Below are 26679 nucleotides of genomic sequence, written 5' to 3' on the forward strand. Positions count from 1 at the left end.
TAAAAATATATTTCAAGTCAGTCCCTTTAATTATAAAAATGTTAGCCAAAGAAGAAAATATCCATGACTGAATTTTTAATTGAGTCTTAAAAAGTCCTTTCTACTTAAAAAAAAAAAGTCACAATAAAACATTTATGGAACTGTATAGAAGAAGTATGTCCAACATAATCCAAATTTCTTGATTTTAATGTTTGAATTCAAATCCAGCATACATTTAACTATCCATTTGCTTTCCAACAAACTAAAATTTAAAGGAAAAAATACATTTTCTCTTCCCAAATATAAGTGGCATAAAACTATATTTGGTTTCTTAAGTCAGAAGCATAAATGCCTTTAGCTAAAAACCCAATAAAGAACACAGATAATGCAGACTCCTTTAAATTAAAACACATTACAGCATGTTTATATATATATATGTGCATATATGCTGGATGAGTATATATAATTTGTAAAATGAAGTAAAATATGCACATTCTATTTATATAACCAAGGCTGAGGAATTTAAACGCCTAGATTATACAATACCTTGACAAAACTTTTTTTTTTTTACCATATATCATAAAATAATCCCTTGAAAGTAGCTACTAGATGAAACAACAAAAACTTTTATCTAAGGTTTAGCCCTTTTTATGGACTTTCTTTTCTTCATGATCCTCTCACAAAAGGGAAATTATATATTTTTTCCAAATGTGAACACCAGACTTTCAAGCCACAATATGCAGAACTTAGAAACCATTCATTTCTTCAACTCCTCCTGAGCACCTGCGTTGGTGGAGTCTTGGCCTCTAAGCTCCTCTGTTTCCCCCTTGAAAACAAACTCATCAGGCACTGGGTGATCCTGTACCCCGGATTTCACAGCATGAGCTGCATAGTTAAGACTGGTGTTTTCACTCCAATGCCAGTAACCTGAGAATGGGTTGTAGAGCATTCCTGCCACACTTTGAACTGACAGACCATCTGAAAATAAATAAATAAATAAATAAATAAATAAATAAATAAATAAATAAAATCAGAAAGAATAGATTTAATAAGTATTTATCTTCCAAATGCCAAGACTCTAATGCAACTCTGTATTTAAAAAGGATTCCTGACTCAACGGGAAAAAATACGCACAGATCATTCCTTACTGTAACACAGAACATAAAACTCTAAAGCAGACTGCTTGGGTTCAAATCCCAGCCTAGCACCTATTAGATGGTGATGCTGAGCAAGTCACTTAACCTTTCTGAATCTCGGTCTTCTCACATGGACAGAACATATATTCATAGAGCTGTTGGAATTAGATGAGGTATGTGTATAAAGTAGCACAGTGCTCGGAATTTGGTAAGTACTTAATAAACATAAGCTGTTATTAGAAAACATCTGCCAAAAGTGATTGTTCCTATAAAGCATCTTAAAATACTTTTTCCTCCTCTGTTTTCAACAATACACTTACAGAAATCTTTAGAACTTCCTACATCACAGTGGACTGATAATAATCCAAGTAAAATCGATTTTGATATACTGTTATGTGAAAACAAAACCCGAGACATACATGAGTTTAAGTACTCAAATGGGATACCAAATGCCAACTAAATATTCTTACTTGACAGGAATTCCACATGTAAATCACAAGCTCACAATGTGCAAAGCAGAGCTAAGCACTGCAAGGCGTACAAAAAGGACAGTCTTGCCTCATAGGCCACACAGGGGCTTAAAAATACCCAAAGAACCGTAATATAAGGCATGCTGTAAGTATCAAAAAATACTCAAAATGTGACCAAGAAGTTCAAAGTATATCTGAGTATGGAAGAACCAGAAAAAATAACATATAAGATAAGCTGATACACACAGGGCCTCAACAGGACAAACTAAGGATGTGTAAGTAATAGACATTTGTACCTGATCCTTCAACAACTGAGGACTAAGCAAGCCAAAAAGTATTCATTGATCATCTGTGATTTGCTTGGCCTTCGGTTAGGTGTGCCCAGTAAGACAGAAGTGGTATCTAATACTTAATCCTACTTCAAGGACTTTATGATCTGGTTAAGAGATGAAACCACCATCCAAGGAATAGTGGCCCATTTAATTAAGGGCTAGGTTGTATGATTAATAATTATAGTACATGAAAAGTTCAGTAAGGCCTTGAAAACTGGAAAAATTCTCAATACTTACTTGATTCCAGAATGCTCTCTAGCTTTTCAGGTGATACAAACTTCTCCCATGTATGAGTACCTTTTGGTACAATACCTGCAATTTGCTCTGCAAAAACAATTCCCAAGGCATAGGACAGCTGTGTTTTGTTGATTGTGGTAATGAATAAAGAACCACCAGGCTAAAAAAAAAAAAAAAAAGTATGGACAGAAGTAACATTTTAGATGTCAGGAGTATCATTTAGGTAAAGGCTTGGCTTCCTCCACCTCCTCCTTCCTTCCAAATAATTTAAGTGCAGTTAAGATACATAAGTATAAAGTGTAAGTTACCAAAATACTTTTCTTTTTTCTTTTGGGAAACTCATTATTAAAGGCAGTCTACTACAGATGTACTGACTGGGTTTATGCAACAGTGCTTACAACTTCTTAAAATCACACTCCTGTGACATGTTTATAGTATATACTTTCTTTTATACGTATCAAATATTTTTATAATAAAAATATAGAAATGAGATCAGGCTACTCTTCCTTGTTACATGTCCACATTTACGGACTAACATATGTCAACACTGTTTTCTCTTTGGGTCCTGAGTCCGTCTAACTTGTTTGGTGCAGCATACAGCCCCGCTCTCGTGCAGGTAACGCCAAGGGTCCTCTGACAAAAATGCTAGTGATTGGGGCGCCTGGGTGGCGCAGTCGGTTAAGCGTCCGACTTCAGCCAGGTCACGATCTCTCGGTCTGTGAGTTCGAGCCCCGCGTCGGGCTCTGGGCTGATGGCTCAGAGCCTGGAGCCTGTTTCCGATTCTGTGTCTCCCTCTCTCTCTGCCCCTCCCCCGTTCATGCTCTGTCTCTCTCTGTCCCAAAAATAAATAAACGTTGAAAAAAAAAATTAAAAAAAAAAATGTTAGTGATTAAGGTTCGAGAGTTTTTTGTTTTGTTTTGATTTTATTAGTGTAAAGAATACAAAGAGATCAATATAAGCACTTAGATGAATACAAACCATTTATGAGACTATTTAGTCTGCCATTTTTTAGCGGCTGTATATGGTGTTTCCTATATTTATTCCCACAAATGGCAAACAGTAATGTCTCCTCCCTATTTTACATATTCTCATTAGTCCGATGGGGATAAAGTCACAAAGGTTCCTTGCAAAATAATTATCTATACATATGTGTGCATACAGATATATAAAGAAAGAGAAAATATCTCAAATACCACCCCAAAACCAAAAAAAAGATGAGACCCTGAAATATTGCAATGTGCCTTTATATTAAAAACTGAAATGTAAGATATTAGATATATAAGATACTATTGTAACTTTTCTATCTAAAACTCTAATATTCTAAAATATCTTATTAAGAATCACTTATATATGGGGCTCCTGGGTGGCTCAGTTGGTTGAGCGTCTGACTTTGGCTCAGGTCATGCTCTCATGGCTCACGAGTTTAAGCCCTGCATCTGGCTCTGTGCTGACAGCTTGGAGCCTGCTTCAGATTCTGTCTGTCTCTCTCTCTCCCTCTGTCCCTCCCCTGCTTGTGCTCTGTATTTCTCTCTCTCTTTCTCAAAATAAATAAACATTAAAAAAAGCTTAAAAAAAAAAAAAGAATCACTTATATGTTAGGATGCCTGGGTGGCTCAGTTGGTTAAGCGTCCGACTCTTGATTTCACTTCAGATCATGATCTCATGGTTCGTGGGATTGAGCCCCACATCTGTGCTTACAGCACAGAGCCTGCTTGAGATTCTCTTTCTCCCTCTCTCTCTGCCCCTCCCCCATTTGCCCTCTCCAAAAATAAATAAATTTTAAACAACAACAACAAAGAATCACTTACATGTCAATTGTATCTCAGTAAAGCCATGGAAAAAAATCACTTATGAATATCTAGTCTGTGTCCTACAAAATCTTATTCTAAGGAAAAAGGGGTAAGCAATGGTCATTTTTTAAATAGGCTTTTTATTAATGCAAAAATTAGTTTTAAATTCCACAATGCCAGCATTCCTATTACATGTCAAAGAATCTCCATTCACATATACTGACTGGTATATAACACAAAAAATAAGGAGTGTTGCTTGGAAGATAGAAGATAAGCCTAATAAAACTCATTCAAGAGGAAACACCAAGAAACTATAACAGATTGAAGGAGACTAAGGAGACGCAGCAACTAATTGCAATGCAGAATCCTGGATTGGATCCTGAAGAGAAAAATGGCATTACCAGAAACACTAATGAAATTTAACAAGGTATGGGGGTGCATGGGTGGCTCAGTGTGTTGAGTGTCAGACTTCGACTCAGGTCATGATATCACAGTTCAAGCATTCGAGCCCCGTGTCAGGCTCTGTGCTGACAGCTCAGAACCTGGAGCCTGCTTCTGATCTGTGGCTCCCTCTCTCTGCCCCACCCCTGCTCACGCTCTGTCTCTCGAAAATGAATAAACATTAAAAAAAATTTTTTTAACAAGGTCTGCAGTGCAGTTAATAGTGTGAATGTTAATTCCTCAGCTTTGAGAAATAGGGCTAGGACTATGGTGAGGCAGGTGATGTGCCTAAGGAACAAAATCGAAGGAAGCACTCACTTTCTGGAGTGGGCAAGTGCAGGGCTGGCATGTAGGCATGGATGTCTCCTTCAGCTTTGTGCCCCTAGTTCCTGTCCTTACTATGAAATGTTAACAGAAGAAACTGGGGGACAGATATATGGGAACATTCTGTACGATCTTTGTAATCTTCTCTAAAACCAAACTTATTTAAAAAGGAGTATTTCTAAAAAGCTCTAATTACGTAAGAGCTAAGCATTTCGTTCTTTTAGATCTTGACCTTTAGGGTGTTACCTCTACATTAACAACAGAGTTAGAATAACAACAACAACAGCAACAATACTTTAGGAGATTTATTTTTAAAAAATTTGGAACCACCTTGAGAGGACTATGTCTGTGGCAAATTATGTAAATGTAACAATGTAATGAGAAGAACCAGACTTGGAATCAAAAAATTAAGTGACATTAAGCCCCACTTAAGTGCCTAGTGAACTTTGACATAAAGCCCAAGTGACCTCTGGATTCTTGAGGTAAGATGGTAGACTTGGAGGATCCTGAGCTCATCTCTTCCCACAAACACACTAAGGCAACAACTACATTAATGCACTTCATTCTGAAGCCTGGCAAAACAGCTCTTCCACAGCTAAAGCTATAGAGAAAAAGCCACATTGAGAAGGGTAGGAGGGGCAGAGATGTGGTAGGGAACGAAACCCTTGGCACGGTAACATATAAATTGGAAGGGATATCACAGGCTCAGAGGTCTACCTTGAGAAGCAAGGGGATCAAGTCCCACCTTGGACACTCCTAGCCCCAGGGACCCACACTGACAAGATGAACCCCCATAATGTCTAGCTTTGAAATTCAGAGGGGTTTAACTCTGGGAGAGGCAAAAGTCTATAGGAAACCAAGACTATTCTTAAAGGGCTAGCACAATACCTCAGCCGGGCCAACATCCAGCACATAGACAGCAGTTTGAGAAGTACCAATGTTATACATGAAGGAGATTTATTGACTAATTTTAGGACATGTGCTGGAAAGGCAGGAATCCGCAGGAGCTTTCTTCAGCAATGGAAGTACTGGTAGGTGCCATTTTCCTTACCTTTCTTCAGCCCAGCTGGCCTGATACTTGTGGGAGCCAGTTCTGACACTCTCCATCTATCTTGCTAACACCACTCACCCTGCCCTGGCATTCCCCTGTGGACCTATCTGCCCTGGAAGGTGACCCTCCAAAGTGACTCCCACCCTGCCACACCCAAAGCTACTGCCCCACCACACCTAGTGGCACCACTCCTACCCTGGGGAGTGGATGGGCAGCCCCACATACCAGCATGTGGGCAGAAACTGCAGCTGAGCCACTCAGCCAGCGTGGCTGGGAAACTGCCCTGTATGCCAGTGTACCTGCAGAAGTCACAGCTGGTCACTGCAGACAGCTAGGCTGAGGATCAACCCTGCCTACCAGAACTTGCAGAGTTATAGCCCAGTCACAACACGAGAGCGCACAAAGCCCATACAGGGGACACCCAGACAGTCCCAAACAAGATAAACCCAAGGATATCCACACCAAGATACATAATAATTAAAATGTCAAAAAATGAAGACATGCCAGAAGGGAGTGGCATAATATATTCAAAGAGATGAAAAGAAAAAACCTACAATTAAGAACACTCTACCTGGCAAGTTTAATATTCAGAATTGAAAGATAGATAAAGAGTTTCCCAAACAAAAGTTAAAAGAAGTTCATCATCCCTAAACTGGCCTTCTAAGAAATGTTAAAGGGATATCTTTATGCAGAAAAGAAAAGGCCATAACTAGAAGTAAGAAAATTTTAAAAGGTAAAAAATTTCACTAGTAAAAGCAAATATATATATAGTAAAAGTAGTAGATTAAGCATTATAAAAGCTAGTGTAAAGGTTAAAAGACAAAAGTAGTGGGGCGCCTGGGTGGCTTGGTCGGTTAAGCGTCGGACTTCGGCTCAGGTCATGATCTCACGGGTTGTGAGTTGGAGCCCCTCGTCGGGCTCTGTGCTGACAGCTCAGAGCCTGGAGCCTGTTTCAGATTCTGTGTCTCCCTCTCTCTCTGCCCCTCCCCTGTTCATGCTCTGTCTCTCTCTGTCTCAAAAATAAACGTTTTAAAAAAATTAAAAAAAAAAGACAAAAGTAATAAAATCAATTATATCTACAAAACTTAGTTAAGAAATACACAATATAAAAATATGCAAAATAAGGTGTCATAAAATGTAGAGGGGGTAGTAAAAATGTAGTGCTTTTAGAATGTGTTCAAACTTAAGTGAGCATCAACTTAAAATAGACTTCTATATATGTAGAATGTTATATATGAACCTTCTAGTAATCAAAAACCAAAAACCTATAAGAGACACATGAAAAATAAAGAGAAAGGAATCCAAGCATAGCATTAAAGACAGTCATCAACCACAAGGATAGAAAGCAAGAGAAGAACAGAGAACTAATTAAAAAAAAAAAAAACAAAACCTCAGAATACAATTAACATAATGTCATACCTATCAGTAATTACTTTAAATGTAAATGAACTAAATGTTCCAGTCAAAAGACACAGAGTGATGAATGGATAAAAACACAAAACTTATCTATTTGCTGCTTCTAAGAGACTGGCTTCAGACCTAAAGAGCATAAAGACCGAAAGTGAAGGGGTGGAAAAAGATAATCCATGCAAATGGAAGCAAAGAAAAAGAAAGCTGTAGCAATATATACATCAGACAATAGACTTTAGAACAAAGACTATAACAAGAGACAAAGGGCACTAATAATGATAAAGGAATCAATCTAACAAGAAAATATAACAATTGTAAATATATACACAACCAACAAGAGAGGACCTAAACACATAAAGCAAATATTAACAGACATAAATGGTTAAATTGCCAGTAATATAATAGTAAGAGACTTTAAAACCCATCCCACATACATCAATAGATAAGAGCATCCAGACAGAAAATCAATAAAGAAACAGCTCTTTTGATTTATACATTAGACCAGATAGACTTAATAGGGAGATACAGAACATTCATGTAAAAATAGCAGAATAGGGGCACCTGGGGTGGCTCAGGCAGTTGAGCGTCCAACTTTGGTCCAGGTCACGATCTTGTGGTTCATGAGTTCAAGCCCCGCATCAAGCTCTGTGCTGACAGCTCAGAGTCTGGAGCCTGCTTTGGATTCTGTGTCTCCTTCTCTCTCCGCCCCTCCCCTGCCCATGCTCTCTCTCTCTCTCTCTCTCTCTCTCTCTCTTTTTCTCTCTCAAAAATAAATTTAAAAAAAACATTAAAAAAAATTTTAATAGCAGAATATACATTCTTTTCAAGTGCACATGGAACATCCTCCAGGATAGATCTCCTCAGGCCACAAAACAAAAATCAATCAATTTAAGAAGACTGAAATCATATCATCTTTTTTGACCACAACAGAAATAAACTAAAAACACTGGAAAAAACACAAACACATAGAGGTTAAACAATATGCAACAAAACAACCCATGGGTCAACAAAAAAATCAGGGAGTAAACTTAAAAAAATACCTGGAGAGATATGAAAGTGGAAACAAAATGGTTCAAAATCTTTGGGACACAGCAAAAGCTGTTCTAAGAGGGAAGTTTATGGCAATGACTGACTCTAAAGAAACAAGAAAAATCTTAAATAAAACAATCTAACCTTACACCTAAAGGAACCAGGAAAAGAATAAACAAAGCCCCAAGTTAATAGAAGGAAGAAAATAATAAAGATCAAAGCATAAAAACATGAAATAGAGACAAAAAAAAAAAAAAGAAAAAGAAAATATCAATGAAACTTAAAGCTGGTTCTTTGAAAACACAAACAAAATTGATACACTTTTAGCCAGACTCATCAAGAAAAAAAGAGAGGATTCAAATAAATAAAATCAGAATGAAAGAAAAAAAGTTATAACTGGCACTACAAAAATGCAAAGGATTATAAGAACAACTATGAAAAATTCAATGCCAACTAACTGGACAACCTAGTAGAAATGGGTAAATACCTAGAAGCACACAATCTTCCCAGCCTGAGTCAGGAAGAAATAGAAAATCTGAACTGATCAATTACCAGTAACAAAATTGAATCAGTAATTTAAAAACTCCCAAGAAACAAAAGTCCGAGACCAGATAGCTTCATAAGTGAATTTTACCAAATATTTAAAGAGTTAAAGCCTATCCTTTTCAAAACTATTCCAAAAAATAGAAGAGGAATAAATGCTTCCAAATTTCTTGTATAGGGGCAGCATGACCCTGATACCAAAACCAGACAAAAACACTGCAAGGAAAGAAAATTAAAGACCAACATCCTAATAACCAAATTCAATAATACTTTAAAAGGATCACTCACCATGATCAAGTGGCATTTATTTCAGAGATGCAAGAATGGTTCACTATGTGCAAATGAACAAACATAATACAAGACATTAACAAAATGAAGAATGAAAATCATACGACCATCTCAATAGATGCACAAAAAGCATTTGACAAAATTTAGCATGTTTATGATAAAAATGTTCAACAAAGTGGGTATAGAGAGAACATATCTCAACAGAATAAATCCATATGTGAAAAACCCACAGCTAACATCACATTCAATGATGAAAAGCTGAAAGCTTTTCCTCTAACATAAGGAACAAGGCAAGGATGTCCACTCTTGTCACTTTTATCCAACGTAGTACTGGAAATCCTAGCTGTAGCAATCAGCCAAGGTAAAGAAATAAAAGGCATTCCAATTGGTAAGGAAGAAGTAAAACTGTTACTATTTGCAGATGACATGTTATATATAGAAAACCCTAGACTCCACTAAAAACTACTAGAGCTAACAAATGAATTCAGTAAAGTTACAGGATATAAAATTAATTTAGAGAAATTGGTTGCATTTCTATACACTAATAATGAACTAGCAGAAAGAGAAATCAACCTCATTTACAACAGGTTCAAAAAAGAATAAAATACCTAGGAATTAATTTAACCAAGGAGCGAAAGACCTAAACTCTGAAAATTATAAGACAATGATGAAAGAAACTAAAGACAACACAAATAAATGGAAAGATACACCATGCTTACGGATGGGAAGAATTAATATTGTTAAAATGTCTACATTACACAAAGCAATCTATAGATTCAATGCAATCTCTACCAAATTCCAAAAGTATTGGTTAAAGAACTAGAAGAAATAATCCTAAAATTTGTATGAAACCTCAAAAGACCCCAAATCTTGAGAAAGAATGAAGCTGGAGGTACACAACCCAAGATTTCAAACTATACCACAAACTACAGTAATTAAAATAATATGGTACTGGCACAAAAATATATCAACAGAACAGAATGGAGAACTCAAAAATAAATCCAAGCTTATATGGTCAATTAACCTACAACAAAGGAGGCAAGAACATACAATGGAAAATGGTGCTAGGAAAACTTGACAGCTATATGCAAAAGAGTGAAACTGGACCATGTTCTTACACCATACATAAAAATAAACTCAAAATGGATTAAAGGCCTAAATCTAAGACCTGAAGCCATAAAACTCCTAAAAGAAAACATACGCAGCATGTTAAATAAAGAAAACATATGCAGCATGTTAAATAAAGCATCAGCTTTAGCAATATTTCTCTGGATTTGTTTTCTCAGGCAAGGGAAAGGAAAGCAAAAATAAACAATTGTGATTACATTAAACTAAAAAAAAAAAAAAAGCTTTTGCACAGCAAAGAAAACCATCAACAAAATAAAAAGGCAACATACTAAATGGGAGATGTTTGCAAATGATATAATTGATAAGGAGTTAATATCCAAAATATATAAAGAACTGTTACAACTCAACACCAAAAAAATCAATCCGATTGAAAAACAGGTAGAAGACGTGGATAGGCATTTTTCCAAAGAAATATAGATGACCAACATGAAAAAGTGCTCAACATCACTAATCATCAGGGAAATGCAAATCAAAACTCTAATTAGATATCATCTCACACCTGTAGGAATGACTAGTACCAAAAAGACAAGAAATAACAAGTGTTGATGAGAATATGGAGAGAAAAGAAACACTGTGCACTGGTGGTGGGAATGTTAATTAGTACAGCCACTATGAAAAACAATATGGAGGTTCTTTCAAAAAATTAAAATAGAAATACCATAGAATCTAGCAATTCCACTTCTGGATATTTACCTGAAGAAAACAAACACGAATTTGAAACACATATGCACCCCTATATTTACTGCAGCATTATTTACAATAGCCAAGATATGGAAGCAATGTAGGTGTCCATCAATACATGAATGGATAAAGAATACATTGTATACCATCAAGTATTACTCACGATAAAAAAAAAAAAATAAGATCTTGCTATTTGCAACAACACGGATAGACATAGAGGGAATTATGCTAAGTAAAATAAGTCAGACAGATAAAGACAAACACTATATGATTTAACTTACCTGTGAAATCTAAAAAACAAAACAAATGAACAAAAACTAGAAACATACTCATAAATACAGAGAACTGGGGATTGCCAGAAGAGAGACGGGTGGGAGACAGGCAAAATAGGTGAAGGGGATTCAGAGATATAAATTTCCAGTCATAGAACAAGTAAGTCATGAAGATGAAAAGTACAGCATAGAGAAACAGTAATACTATAATAACTTTTTATGGTGACAGATGGGAAGTACACTTATTGTGGTGAGCATTTCATCATGTATATAATTGCAAATCAATATGTTATATGCCTGAAACTAATACAATATTGTTATGTCAACTATACCTAAATTAAAAAAAAACCCAAAAGACCAAGTAAACTCTGATATCTCTCAAATATTGATCTCCTTTAGTCCAAGTTGGTCACACCAGTACCAATACCAGTACCTGCTTACTGGTCACACCAGTACCAGTACCTGATTACCTTCCTCATCTGGTTGTAGGGAAAATCAATGAAATCATATATATGAAGTATTCTTTTATAAGCTAAAAACTGTTATATATATCACATACAGAGATACTTAAGAAATGCTAAGTCAACTTACACTACTCATGGTTTTTATTGATTTTTAAGTATTAATCCAAATCAATTTCTTAATAATTGTCATTCAATATCTTATTTTTTTATTTTATTTTATTTAAGTTTATTTATTTTTCACAGAGAGAGAGAGTGCAAGCGTGAGCTAGGGAGGGGCAGAGAGAGAGGGAGACACAGAATCGGAAGCAGGCTCCAGGCTCTGAGCTGTCTGTCAGCACAGAGCCTGACGCGGGGCTCGAACTCTCGAACCGTGAGATGATGACCTGAGCTGAAGTCGGACGCTTAACTGACTGAGCCACCCAGGCACCCCTCATTCAATATCTATCAGGTATTTAATCCGGATTATACCAATGGAAAACTACCACTTTAAACCTATTGTTTATAATATAATGTTCAGCACCAACACTTCCCAAGATTCTTGGATATCAAGATACTGTATCTGGAAAACCCTGGTATTGAGTGCAAGCTGAGAAGCAGAAGTAACTGCCAGCAGAGATGCTATCCCCTAATCTTAGCTTCCTGGTTTCAAGTATTATGAAATATTTATTGCTATGAATACATACACACACTCAAAAAACAAACAAACAAACAAGTAAACCCAGTAAGTCTTACTTTTAACACTTGACAGCAGCACTGTATAAATGTTTCTAGATCAATCACATGCTCTACAACTTCAGAAGCTACAACAGCATCAAATGCTTCTGTTGTCTCTTCCACAATCTCTTCCAGGGAACATGCTCTGTACTCTATTCTCTTATCTAGGATTGGATCAAATGATTTATGGTGCTGTGCTGTCTTAATGTTCTCATCCACAGGATCGATTCCAGTAACTGAAGCTCCAAGCCGCCCTAGAGGCTAATTGGATAAAAAACTGTTATCCTCAGGAAGAAAACAGAACACATGTTGGCAATAAAAAGCTTATCAAAAAGGAAACAAGATTAATCATGAGGGAATAATTATTGGAGACTGTTTATGGGTACATGGAAGTTCATTAGACCATTTTCTCTAGTTTGTACACATTTGACAATTACCATAATAAGAAGCTTAAGAGTGAATAATAATCACAGCAAAAAAACCTATGAAGAATTATTTGAGAATAGCGGGGAGCCGGGGGAAAAGTTCTATTTTAACTCATTTTATTTTAGTAGGCTCCACACCCAATGTGGGGCTCGAACTCACAACCCTGAGATTAAGAGTTGTATGCTCTATCGATTAAGCCAGCCAGGCACCCCTCTATAGATACAATTACAAGCACATAATACAGTATTAACATATTTAAAGTGCACAAAAAGTTATTGTGTTGATAGCAGACAACAAAATAGAGCTGCCTGTCATAAATATAAGTTAAAGCAAATATTTTTTAAAGGGAGTGAATGAGTATTCTTCCAAGTACTCTAAAGCACTTGAGAAGAGGAGAGAACCCCACAAACAGGCAATACTCTTAGGTTTTGATACTGAAATAAATGCAAAGGAATAGCTTATCATTGCATTTAAACCAGTGGAAACTGCCTAATCTCTTAGAAGAGACAAAAAAATTATCAAAGCTATTTGAATGACCAGTGTCCAATTTTGTGCAAAAACAAACAACAAAAAAACAACCAAAAAAATCCTCACTATAATTTTCTGAAATTTTTATATATATTTTTTAAGAGAGTAAAAAGCATGTATTAATGTTACAATGGTAATGTTACAATGGTAAAAATATTAAGAACATTATGCATTTTGTTTTTTTTTAACAAACAATACTATTTATTAAACAAATAAATGAGTCAGAAGCCTACTTTTTCTCAAAATCTTTCCCAGTTAAAAATGGCAGGAAAGTTGTAAATTACTTACTTCAGTTAATAATCCACCACCACAGCCAACATCAAGAATCTTCATCCCAGACAAAGGTTTGCCTGGCTGGTGATCAGCAACTGTTTTTAAAAGATTGTCTCTTTTTTTAAAATCCAAAACATATAAAAGAAAGTTATTAATTTTGTCAATAAAATCTTAAAAAAATTTTTTTTAATGTTTATTTATTTTTGAGAGAGGGACGCAGATAGAGTGCGAGCCGGGGAAGGGCAGAGAGAGCAGGAGACACAGAATTGGAAGCAGGCAGCACAGAGCCCAACACAGGGCTCAATTCATGAACTGTGAGATCATGACGCCCGCTGAAGTCTGACGCTTAACCCACTGAGCCACCTACGCAGCCCTGTCAATAAAATCCTAAAAGTGTACAATTTTCAAGGAAACACTAAACTCTTATTTTAAATGGATTATTGATTTTGGGGGGTAAAAAGACCTTTTATTTTCAGCATTAAATTACTTTTTTAATTATCAAAAGCAGTAATAATTATGAGTTGTTACTTTAGTAGTAATCTAAAGGAAAACTAAAAAAAAAAAAGTTTTTAGTTTTTATCTGCTTGAAATATGTCAACTGGGGCATCGAGGACCTACACTGTCAGTACTAACTAGACCCATTTCATGTCAGCAACAAATAGGCTATTTTATAGGGCTTAGACGTAACATACTGGTGATCTGTATTTTCAGATTTTACCTATAGTCCCTTCTAAATTGATTCTCTTTTGATCTTCTAAGTTAGTAATGTTTTCATGATCATGTAAATAGGCATCCAAATCAAGTTAACTTAATTCTAAAATAATCATAGTAATACTTTACCACATTCAAAAACAGAAGCACACACACATACACCCATAAATATATACCTAACATACTGTAAACTAGACTTTTAAGTTGGACTATATATGAATTTTATTTATACTTTAATGAGGATACCTTAGAATATCTTTTTTGTCTTTTCTTTTCTTTTTTTTTTTTTTTTTAAGAAGGCTCAATGTAGGGCTTGAATTTACAACTCTGATATTAAGAGTTGCATGCTCTACTGAGCCAGCCAGGTGCCCCAGGATCTTTTATTGCTATTAACACTGACTGACTTATAAGAATAACCTACATACTGGTTAAGTAGATAATATCAGAATGTTATACAGAGAGGATCAATTTCAAATGAAGTCCAACCCATTCTTCACAGATGGGCTAAAATGACTCCTTTATATTGTAATTTAGATCATATCACTCCCCTTCAATGGCTTCCAATTATGCTCAGAATAAAATCTACATTTCTAACCATAACTTATACTTCCTTGGATAATCTGTTTTAGTGTGATGTCTAAATACAGACAAAGAATACAGTTATTCTGAAACGGAATGTGCATCAGAATCACCTGAAAGGGTTGCTAAAACACAGACTGCCAACCCCCCAGGGCAGGAGGGCCAGGGCAAGACCTGAGGATTTTGTATTCCTCACAAGTTCCCAGGTAATACTTATGTTGCTAGTCCAGGGCCCACACCTTTAGAACCGTGGATCTAGCCTAACAAAATGATATTTCTACCTTTTTCTTAGTGTTTCAGTGATGCACTAATTCAGGGGTAATAGAAAGGTGATAATATATCCCTTTTGCTTCACTGAGTCTGGATGAACCAGCAAAAAACAATGAAGAAGTTCCTTAATGGCAATCTGAGTCAGACATTCTGTGTCTATAACAGTGCCTTGCTCATACTGGGTGCTCAAAAAATTTTTTAAAAATTTTTAAGTTTATTTATTTATTTTGAGAGAGAAAGAGAGGGTGGGAGGAGCGGGACAGAGAGAGAGGGAGAGAGGTTGAGAATCCCAAGCAGGCTCTGCACTGTCGGCACAGAGCCCAATGCGGGGCTGGAGCCTGCAAATAGTGAGATCATGGCCTGAGCCAAAACCAAGAGTCTGATGATTAACTGACGGAGCCACCCAGGTGCCCCTAATAAATAAATAAATGGACAAAAAACCAAATTAACAATTCCTTGATAAATGGAGTCTGATTAACCCTTGTCTTTATCTCCCACAGAAAACTAAGTTTCTGAAGAACATGGATTATGTTTCAAATGATGAGTATCTTAGTAGAGTCCCCCAAGCTTTGTACAAGATAAGTTCTCAGTAAATATTTGTTGAATTGAATTGTCACAGTAGTATATTCCCTTTATCAAGACTGCCTAGGGGCGCCTGGGTGGCTCATTCAGTTAAAAGTCTGACTTTGGCTCAGGTCATGATCTAGCCATCTGTGAGTTCAAGCCTGGCTTCAGGCTCTGTGCTGACAGCTCAGAGCCTGGAGACTGCTGCGGATTCTGTGCCCCCCCCCCCGGCCCCCGCCTTTGCCCCTCCACCACTCATGCTCTGTTTCGCTGTCTCTCAAAAATAAATAAATGTTAAAAAAAAAATTTTTTTAAAAGACTGTCTATGGCACAAAAACAGACACATAGACCAATGGAATAGAATAGAAACCCCAGAACTAGACCCACAAACGTATGGCCAACTCATCTTTGACAAAGCAGGAAAGAACATCCAATGGAAAAAAGACAGTCTCTTTAACAAATGGTGCTGGGAGAACTGGTCAGCAACATGCAGAAGGTTGAAACTAGACCACTTTCTCACACCATTCACAAAAATAAACTCAAAATGGATAAAGGACCTGAATGTGAGACAGGAAACCATCAAAACCTTACAGGAGAAAGCAGGAAAAGCCCTCTCTGACCTCAGCCGTAGCAATCTCTTACTCGACACATCCCCAAAGGCAAGGGAATTAAAAGCAAAAGTGAATTACTGGGACCTTATGAAGATAAAAAGCTTCTGCACAGCAAAGGAAACAACCAACAAAACTAAAAGGCAACCAACGGAATGGGAAAAGATATTTGCAAATGACATATCGGACAAAGGGCTAGTATCCAAAATCTATAAAGAGCTCACCAAACTCCACACCCGAAAAACAAATAACCCAGTGAAGAAATGGGCAGAAAACATGAATAGACACTTCTCTAAAGAAGACATCCGGATGGCCAACAGGCACATGAAAAGATGTTCAGCGTCGCTCCTTATCAGGGAAATACAAATCCAAACCACACTCAGGTATCACCTCACGCCAGTCAGAGTGGCCAAAATGAACAAATCACAAGACTATAGATGCTGGAGAGGATGTGGAGAAACGGGAACCCTCTTGCACTGTTGGTGGGAATGCAAATTGGTGCAGCCGCTCTGGAAAACAGTGTGGAGGTTCCTCAGAAAATTAAAAATAGACCTACCCTATGACCCAGCAATAGCACTGCTAGGAATTTATCCAAGGGATACAGGAGTACTGATGCATAGGGGCACTTGTACCCCAATGTTTATAGCAGCACTCTCAACAATAGCCAAATTATGGAAAGAGCCTAAATGTCCATCAACTGATGAATGGATAAAGAAATTGTGGTTTATATACACAATGGAATATTACGTGGCAATGAGAAAAAATGAAATATGGCCTTTTGTAGCAACGTGGATGGAACTGGAGAGTGTGATGCTAAGTGAAATAAGCCACACAGAGAAAGACAGATACCATATGGTTTCACTCTTATGTGGATCCTGAGAAACTTAACAGAAACCCATGGGGGAGGGGAAGGAAAAAAAAAAAAAAAAAAAAGAGGTTAGAGTGGGAGAGAGCCAAAGCATGGGAGACTGTTAAAAACTGAGAACAAACTGAGGGTTGATGGGGGGTGGGAGGGAGGGGAGGGTGGGTGATGGGTATTGAGGAGGGCACCTTTTGGGATGAGCACTGGGTGTTGTATGGAAACCAATTTGACAATAAATTTCATATATTAAAAAAATAAAATAAAGTAAAATAAAATAAAATAAATAAATAAATTTTAAAAAAGACTGTCTAAACATCAAAGTTAGTATAAAATGACCTTGATACCATAGGATCCTAGTTCCTTTTCATAAGGATTTAATTCTAATTAACCTGAAATTGTCCAAAATGCTGCAAGTTAACTAATAAAATTTTAGGTAATGTTATTAGATTTTAGGTAATGTTATTAGAAAATTAATGACTTCAAACAATGGACAATGAAAAGAATGTCTCCCTCCAATTTCCAAAGCAAACTTAAAATGGAGCATTTTGAACCTAAGAGAAACCAAGAGAAAAATAAACTAAGATACATATTTTAAAAATATGTATTTTATTTTAAAAATAAAATAAGATACATTATTGAAAAGAATTATATTTTAAAAGACTGAAGAGTTTCTGGAACATTACCTAATAAATGGCACCCTCAGGTCATTCATAGAATGAAGAGGTGCATATATTCCTTGTTCATCCCACCACCTGTGAGCCAGGGCCAGGAATGTTTTTACCTCACTGCTGTCTACAGTGGTCCGAGAAGTACTGTATAGTCTTGTCCAAGGGTACCTAAGAGGTCAAAATACAGAGCCAGGCAAAAATAGACATTTAAAACAATGTAACAGGGGATATATTATGTAGGCAGATATTCTAATTTATAATTTATTAGATTTTAAATACACGTGTTGCTCATTTTTGATGCTTTAAAACCAAGGTTTCTTATAATCACACTACAAAAAAATATATACATATTTATAAACACACACATATATACACATATATATTTATACACATATATATTCACAGATGAAACAAAGTTAATTTGCTTTCAAAGTAAATTACAACAAAAATGGAATGCTACAAAACGTGGCCTTCTAGGTCACATCTAACAGCAATGATGATAATAATAATATAAATAGGAATAGTAGTAATAGAAGTAGAAATAGTAATAGCAGTCATTTATTGTGCACTTACTAAATGCCAGGTACTATTTAAGAACTCCACATATGTCATATGTCATCTTATTTAACTGTCCTGGTAACTCTGTAAGGTAGATACTATTATTACCCCTATTACACAGAAAAGAAAAGGGAGGCTCAGAGAGATTAAGTCAGAGTAGAGCCAGGATCTGAACCCAAGCACCCCCATCTTTCTTCATTTCTAGTGCTATCACCCTAGTCCAAGCTACTATCATCTCTTGCTTGAACTATTTATTGTCCTAGCTGTCTGCTAGGAAGCTGCCTGCTTCCTACCTCACCCGCCCCCCCCCCCACCCCCACCAACCTGTTCTCTACAATGCATCCAGAGTGTACTGAAATATAAATACAATCATGCTATTTTTCCACTTAAAATGTTTCCATGGTTTCCCAGTGACATGAGGAAAAAAACTCAAAATCCTTAGCACAGTCCACAATGCTCTGAATTATTTGGTCCCCAATTTCTTCCCTCCCCAAACCCACTTTCCACTACTCTACTCATCCTCCCCATTCCAGCCGCATGGGCCTTCTCTCATTTCTTTGCAGGGACCCTACTTGCTCCATCCTCAGATACTTTGTATATGTTATTCTCTCTGCCTGGACCATTCTTCTCACATTCCCTTCCCTCCTCTGCATACCTAATTAATTCCTTTTCATCCTTCAGATCTTAGTTTAGATGTAATGCTATCTAAGAAGTCTTCCCTGACTCTCAAAACTGGGTCATATTTTAACTTCCATATAACTTTGTATTTCTTCATGGAGCTATGTGACAATTTGATTATGTCTCCTCACTAAGCACTACGAGGGCAAGACATGGACTGTCTCACTTACGATTTTATTCCTAGAGATTAGCACAGTTCCTAGAACACAGCTGGTACTCAGGAAACATCTGTCAAATGAATAATCTAATAAAAAAGGCCCAGGAAAGTATAGAATTCACCTAATTTTTTTTTAATAAAATGGGGTCACACAGGGACTAAATAGGGATCAGATACTCTACCATATTCCATGTCAAAGTATATAATAGGAAAACACTCCAGAAGTTCTTAGGTAAGAAAGAATAAGGTTGTTACATTAGAATAAGTAATGCCTTCCTTTCAAATTTTTACCATGTTTTTCTTTGCTACATAGAGAACATTCTATACTGATTACTTATGATCCTTTTAAGAGTTAAATATCATGCTTCTTTAATACTGTCTTATGAATATTACCCTCTTTTTTCCATGCTTCATGAAATAATCAATGTCTAATTTATAATAGGTAACAGCATGTGGTTGGTCAGTTGACTACCAATGATTTCACATACACCCAATTTCAAAGGAGCTAGCTTATTTACAAGTAGACCATGCACTTGGGAAACACAGTTCATATCTTAACGCTATGCAGTATTTTTCACAAGGTTAGAAATTGCTTTATAAAATACAAATACAGAAAGACATCCTTTGATTCAGTCTTACCACCTAGAAACTGTATAATTACCCACTTGATCTTATTTATGTTGTACCCAAATCCTTCATGATTTGAAGCACTGCATTATTTCTATCTTGTCACAAATGAGGAAGTAAAAAGTACGTCTCTAGGTAATACAGTCTTACATTAAAAATAAAAGCCATATTTAAATATGGATGAAAGGTATGCACTAGATGCATACTGTATTACAACTTTTCCATAGATTTGAAATTTTCCAAATTTAAAAGTTGTTGGAAAAATGAGAATATTTAAATAAATAAAAGATACCTTAATCGAACCATATACACTATTTCATACTAACAGTGTTTATTAAACACAATCAATACTAAACTATTATTGTACGTAATTATGTAAATTTTTGCCACAGGAATGAATAAACTTACCTGTAAATTTTTATTCTATTCAAGCAGGCAAAAGTCATTCTATAGGATTTGAACCACATGATTCTGTATTCACTGAAAACCCATGGTTTAGTCTGTGGAGTCCAACAGAACTGATTCTCTGAATAAACTGAAAATAAAAATTATTAAATAAGCTCTATGCCCAACGGGGGCTCAAACTCACAATCTCAAGATCAAGAGTCACAAGCTTTACCAACTCAGCCAGCCAGGCACCCCTGAAGATAAAAATTAAGTGTCTAGAGAAAGCATTTCACAGTATAAATCCCTGATGGGCAGGGATTACACAATTGATAAACACAACTGATTACAATTGATAAACAAAAGGGTTTTCCCCTTAATTTGGGGTTTTATTCTAAAACATAAAATAAAGTCTTGCATTCTGCCATCTAACTCTAATCAGAAATTTCTGAAATGTAAATTATCAAAAAAAGTAATGCATATGTAAAAGTTTTTCATGCCATTCGTTTCTGCACCAGCATTATGCTGCACAATTATAAAAACTCATATTCAAAACTGTGACCTTTTAAAACAAGGATAAAAAAAAATAAAATAAAATAAAACAAGGATAATATGAATTCAGAGATTTGTCAAAACTAGCTCAAATTCTGTCACGTTAGCTACATGAAATGGATTCATACATAGGCTGAATACCCTTTACAAAGAAAACACTGTGTGTGTGTGTGTGTGTGTGTGTGTGTGTGTGTACACATATCATCCTAAAATAATCACTCATACAGTCTATATGTTCAAACTTACATAGAGACCTGCTTTATGAACTAGTAACTCTGCTGCGAACATAACAGTTGTTCAATAAACATTTAGACAAAATAGACCTTAGAGCAAATTACTAGGGACATTATAAAGTTCACTCAAATGATTTTTTGACAATGGTGCAAAAGCAGTTCAATGGAGAAAATAGTCTTTTCAATAAATGGGGTTGAAACAACTGGATATCATAGACCAAAAAAGAAAATTTAAACCTAAATCTCACTTCTTATACAAAAATGAACTTAAAATGCATCATTGATCTAAATGTAAAACCGTAATACTTTTAAAAGAAACTATTGAAGATCTTCATGATTTAGGATTAGGCAGAGAGTTCTTACATCTGACACCAAAAGCCCAATCCATAATAGAAAATACTGATTAAACTGGACTTAAAATTTAAAACTTTTGCCTTGCAAAAGACTCTGTTAAGAGAAACAAAAGACAAATCACAGACGGGGAGAAAATATTTGCAAAACACATACCCCACAAAGAACTTGTATCTGGAATATGTAAGGATAGTCTCTAAACTCAACAGTAAAACCCAACTCTCATAAAACAAACAAGAACAACAACAAACGAAGGAATCCAATTATATAATGGGTGTGGGTATACAAAGTGGGTATAGAAAGACACGAAGAGACATTTCATCAAAGAGAAGATACAGATGCAAATAAGCACATGAAGAGACATGAAGTATCAATCGCCATTAGAGGAATACAAATGAAGGCTACTACATGCCTATCATGTTGGCTAAAACTTAATCACCCTCGTATAACCAAGGCTGCACTGGGATATGAAGCAACTAGATCTCTTACATATTTCTAGTGGGAATGTAAAATGATATACTGTGGAAAGCAGTTTAGCACTTTAACCTATTCAAGTTAAACATACACTTGTCATACAAACCAACAATTCCATTCTTGGACATTTATCCTGGAGAAGTGAAAACTTATGTCCACACAAAAACCTGTATGTAAATGTTCACAGCAGCTTTATTCATAATAGCTAAAAACTGGAAACACCAAAATATCCTAGGATAGGTGAATTGCTAAACAAACCGTGTTATACCCATATCATGAAATACAAATCAGAAATCAAATCTGATACAAGAACTTGGGATAGATTTCAAGGGTATTTATTCAATGGGTGGGTGGGGGGGCAATTTCAGAAGGTACATACTGTGTGATTCCATTTATACAACACTCTTGAAATGGTAAAATTATAGTAATGGAGAACAGATTAATGATTGCCAAGGGTTAAGGTCAGGGTAGGGTCTGACTACAAAGGAGTAGTATTAGATTTCTTTGTGATTATGAACAGTTCCATATTCTGATTGTAGTGATTACACAAATCTATATATGTGGTAACATACACACACACACACACACACACACACACACACACACACACACACACACAAGTGCATGTAAATGTGGTAAAATCCAAATCAGGTCTATGGTTTAATAATAGTATCATACTAATGTCAATTTTATGGCTTTTACAATGTATTGTGGTTAGGTAAGATATTATCACTGAAGAATTGAATGAAGGGCATATTGAAATTCTCCTACTATTTTTGCAACTTCTTGTCTTAGATTATTTCACAATAAAAAATAATTTTAAAATTAAAAAGCACAAAAGGGTATACTACAAAGTACTTCGCCTACCTTGCTTTTTCCACCTATCATGGTATCTTGGAGATTTCATAACAGAGCATAAAGAACTTCCTTTCTTCTTTTTTTTTTTTTAAACATTTATTTTTGAGAGGGAGAGAGTGTGCACTAGTGGAGGAGGGCAGAGAGACGGGAGGACAGAGGATGTGAAGTAAAGCAGGATCTGTGCTGAAACAGAGAGCCTGATGTGGGGCTCAAACTCATGAACTGTAAGATCATGACCTGAGCCAAAGTCAGAGGCTTAACCAAGTGACCCCCCCCAGGCACCCCTCTCTTTCTTTTAGAGCTGCATAGTAATCCATTATATGGTTACTTCATAGTTTATTTAAGCAGTTCCCTATTAATGCATATTTATTCAGATTATTTACAAGTTTTTGCTATTTCCAAAACAGAAGACTGAATTCCACAGATGGGGCGCCTGGGTGGCTCAGTCGGTTGAGCATCCAACTTCGGCTCAGGTCATGATCTTGCGGTTTGTGGGTTCGAGCCTCGCGTTGGGCTCTGTGCTGACAGCTCAGAGCCTGGAGCCTACTTCGGATTCTGTGTCTCCCTCTCTCTCTCTGCCCCCCCCCCCCGCCCCCACTCACACTCTGTCTCTCTCTCCTTCAAAAATAAACATTAAAAAAAATTTTTTTTTAAAAAGATTGAATTCCACAGGTAATTTCATATATTTTAGAGAGTACTTGTAGGTAAAATCCCAAGAATCACTGTGTTAAATGGCATGTGCATTTATAAATTTGTAATTGCCACTCATAGATGTTGAACCAGTTTGCAACCCCATGGGTAATATCAGTTTCTAGCGCTGGCTTCCTTCCCCACACCAACAGCCCATGCAATGTATTATCAAATGTTTTCCTTTGTTAATCCAATAGGCGAAAAAGGTATCCCAGTGTTATTTGAATTTATCATGAATGAGGTATAATCTCCCTTCTTAATTTAACAGTGCTATATCTGAATGTTTGTGTTCTCCCCAAATTCATTTGTTGAAATCCTAACCCCTAAAGTGATATTAGGAGATGGGGCCTTTGGGAGGTGATGAGGGCTCATAATGGAGTCTTCATACAAGACCCCAGAAAGCAAGCTTGCCCCTCCTACCATGTGAGGACACAGGAAGAAGGCTCCATCTAAGCACCAGGAAATGAGCTTTTACCAGACACCAAATCTTGGAGTTCCCGGTCTCCAGAACTGTGAGAAATAAATTTCTGTTGTTTATAAATCATCTAGTCTGTGGTATTTTGTTATAGTAATCAAATGGACGAAGACAAATGGTCATTTATATTTCACGGCTTGTCTTATCATAGTCTCTGAATATTTTTCTCCTGAGCTTTTATGGTTTTTTTGTTTTTGTTTTTTTTAATTTTGTTTTTTAATAGGATCTTCACAGTCTGGAACAAGGTCATTTCACCATTGTCAAAAAAAAAAAGTTTGTGCTTCTAGGCCTTTCCTCATGTTATTCTCTCCCACCATTTCTATCCGTACTACCTTTTAAGACCCAGTTCAAATACCACCTCCTTTATGACTTTGGGTAGATAAATGAAATACTGTATTAGAGAATTATGTAAACTGTGATATGCATATAAGAATATATAAGGTATGACTACGTAACTGAGCATCAGAGATTTTAACACAGTACCTGCTCTGTACTCAGTGATGACCCCTACCTCCCCTTCACCTCCCCTATTTCTGTAAAACTAGCCCCTTGGTCATCAGTATTGCCAGAATTCTCAAGAGCTATAAAAACCACCACATCACACCTAAAAGAAACTGAGTTTGTATTAATAATTAGAATCCTACCAATTCATTCTCTACTTTGAATCTGTGATCCTTCTGGTACTTGAGATTTTAAAGAAATGGAGGAAAACTTCATTTAATTCATTCAAAACATCATTTACCCAAAGCCTATAACATACTACACCGACAGTGTAAGACCTCTATTCTGCCAATATCTTAGTTCCAGTAATCATCACTTATTATCTGGATTACTCTTAAGGTCTCCTTGAGCCTAGTCTTGTCTGCCACCATCTCACTTTCTACCCATCTGCCAAGTGTTCTTTCTTAAACACAAGTCTAATTATATTGCTCTTTCAGTAATTTCCCACTGTCCTCAAGATAAAGTCAATCTCAGGAGGTTTACATGGCCTTTCATTGACTTGTCATGGCCTGAAAAGTCTGTCTCATCCCTTGCCACTCTCCACCCTCACCTCCAGCCCTCCTTTTCAAGGAACACTTTGCAGTTTCCCAGAAATCTCAAGATACTCAAGATGGTCTTTTGCCACTCCAACGACTTCTAAAATTGCCCAATTCCCTCAAGATAGCTTCCTAAATACCTTATTTAAAAAGTTTCCCTGATCCCAAATATGTATTAGATGCTCCTTTTATGTTCAGTCCCCAAATCTTAAAATATTTGTAATGTATTTTTCTGAAATTCTGATTATAAAAGATGTTTACTGAAAAAATATATTCTGACAACATATAATGATAAAATGATAGATTACCACTTCCACCACAGATCACTAATTTTGATGTAGCTCTATTCTCTCTATATATAGTTCCATTTATATATCTCTAAGTTTATAATACATACTGATTCGTAACTTAATTTTCTTAACGCTATATCCTAATCATTTGTCCAAGTGGACACACATTGATTTACATCAATTTTATTGGCTGCACCATTTTTCATTGTATTGGAGCACCAACTTATCAGGTCTATTGGTGGGCCTGGAAGTTTCCCGTTTCGCCCATTATATCCTAATCTTAGTTTTATTCTAACATTACTTAGAGACCTCAGAGGTATCATTCATTAAAAAAAAAAAAGAAAAAAAATTCCCAGTGCATGGCACACAGTATGTGTTAAGTGAGTTTCAGGTAAAGGGTAATAAACTTGACTTTCTGGTTAACACTGGAAGTTAAATAATCAAACGGTCTTCTACAATCATCAGTTTCAGTACGTTATTTTCTTGATCATACTTGCCAATAAGGTTTGCTGAATTAACCAAAAAAAGTAATATGGCTGCCTTAAATTCTTTCTAAAAAAAAAGGCAAGATACGTGCAAACAAAACAAAATACAACGCTATCAAGAATTATGAGACAGTAGAGCTGGTGTCTTCCCGCTGCGGCAAAGGAAGAAAACAAACGACCTTCAGACTCCAGCCAGCACGGAATGGTCGCCGGCTCCGGAGGCAAGGGCTCAACCAAAATGAAAACAAAGGTCACTGGCCACATGGCGGCGGCCCGGGGGCTGCGCCCTCTTTGGCCAGAACCACTAGTCCTCAGATAGTTTTCCCAACCTGTAGGAAGGGCTGGGCGAGAGCCCAGGCCGGACGTTCAACGGAAAGCGCAGGACCGAAAGTAGCTCAGCGGTGTGACCCTGCACGGGGCTCAGCGACAACCCGCCGCCCTCTCCCGCGCCTGCGCAGAACAGCCTGCCCGCCCGGTGGGTTATGTGTGAGGGACCTCCACCCGGCCGACGGGGTTAAAGTGACACTCACCTGCTGACGTGATTAAGCGAGTACTCTCAGTCTGTGTGCCCCGGTACCTGGATATAACCACTCCTAAAAAACGATTCCCCGAGCAGCTTAGCTTGCGGCCTCCCCACATCGTGCGTGAAAGGATCCACCTCTTTTCCGGTCCCTCCCGCAAAAGATCCGCAACAGAAAGGTTCCGACCCACTCTCGCACTGTCTGGTGCCACTCTAAAACCATGGTTGCATTAATGGGTGTTACATATACGTAGGACGATAGTTCCTCTTCACGCTCAACATACAAATTGTGCACGCAATATAGTAAAACATTATGTAGTAATTATATAATAAAATAGTAAATGTTTCTATTATAAAAGAACTTCAAGTTTCTATTATGCCTATTTCTATATGACCACCTCAAACCTCATGGCCAAAGTAGTCATAGATGACACTACTTTGTACTATGTAAACTAGCTTTTATTCCCGTACAGCTTTATTTCATATTTAACAGAGGTCTCCCAAAGACATTTAGACGATTGTGTGCCACTGA

General features: G+C 36.6%; 1 protein-coding gene across 2 annotated transcripts; it reads right to left on the minus strand.

The window, feature by feature from the left end:
- Positions 1-6: 6 nt before the first annotated feature.
- Positions 7-26377, minus strand: COQ3 (coenzyme Q3, methyltransferase). Of its 2 annotated transcripts, none has more exons than XM_047858360.1 (7): positions 26158-26377; positions 20207-20333; positions 17794-17946; positions 13532-13631; positions 12308-12550; positions 2155-2314; positions 7-957 (listed from the first exon to the last, which is right to left on the minus strand). In XM_047858360.1, exons 1-7 carry the CDS (start codon positions 26264-26266, stop codon positions 737-739), a joined length of 1113 nt encoding a protein of 370 aa, XP_047714316.1. In that variant the 5' UTR covers positions 26267-26377; the 3' UTR covers positions 7-736. The 2 variants fall into 2 exon arrangements, with proteins under 2 accessions (XP_047714316.1, XP_047714317.1); XM_047858361.1 differs by lacking the exon at positions 26158-26377 and adding an exon at positions 25957-26067.
- Positions 26378-26679: the final 302 nt, after the last annotated feature.

Source organism: Prionailurus viverrinus, chromosome B2 (genome assembly GCF_022837055.1).
Source record: "Prionailurus viverrinus isolate Anna chromosome B2, UM_Priviv_1.0, whole genome shotgun sequence".
Lineage (NCBI taxonomy): Eukaryota > Metazoa > Chordata > Mammalia > Carnivora > Felidae > Prionailurus > Prionailurus viverrinus.

Bases quoted from the DNA above. Each gene is read 5' to 3' on its own strand.
- COQ3 (XM_047858360.1), bottom strand. From the start codon at position 26,266: ATGTGGGGAGGCCGCAAGCTAAGCTGCTCGGGGAATCGTTTTTTAGGA. The intron at 13,632-17,793 runs GTAATGTTCCAG...TTTTAAAAAAAG, and splicing joins CTGAGGGTGCCATTTATTAG to AGACAATCTTTTAAAAACAG. The intron at 958-2,154 runs GTAAGTATTGAG...ATTTATTTTCAG, and splicing joins AGAGAGCATTCTGGAATCAA to ATGGTCTGTCAGTTCAAAGT.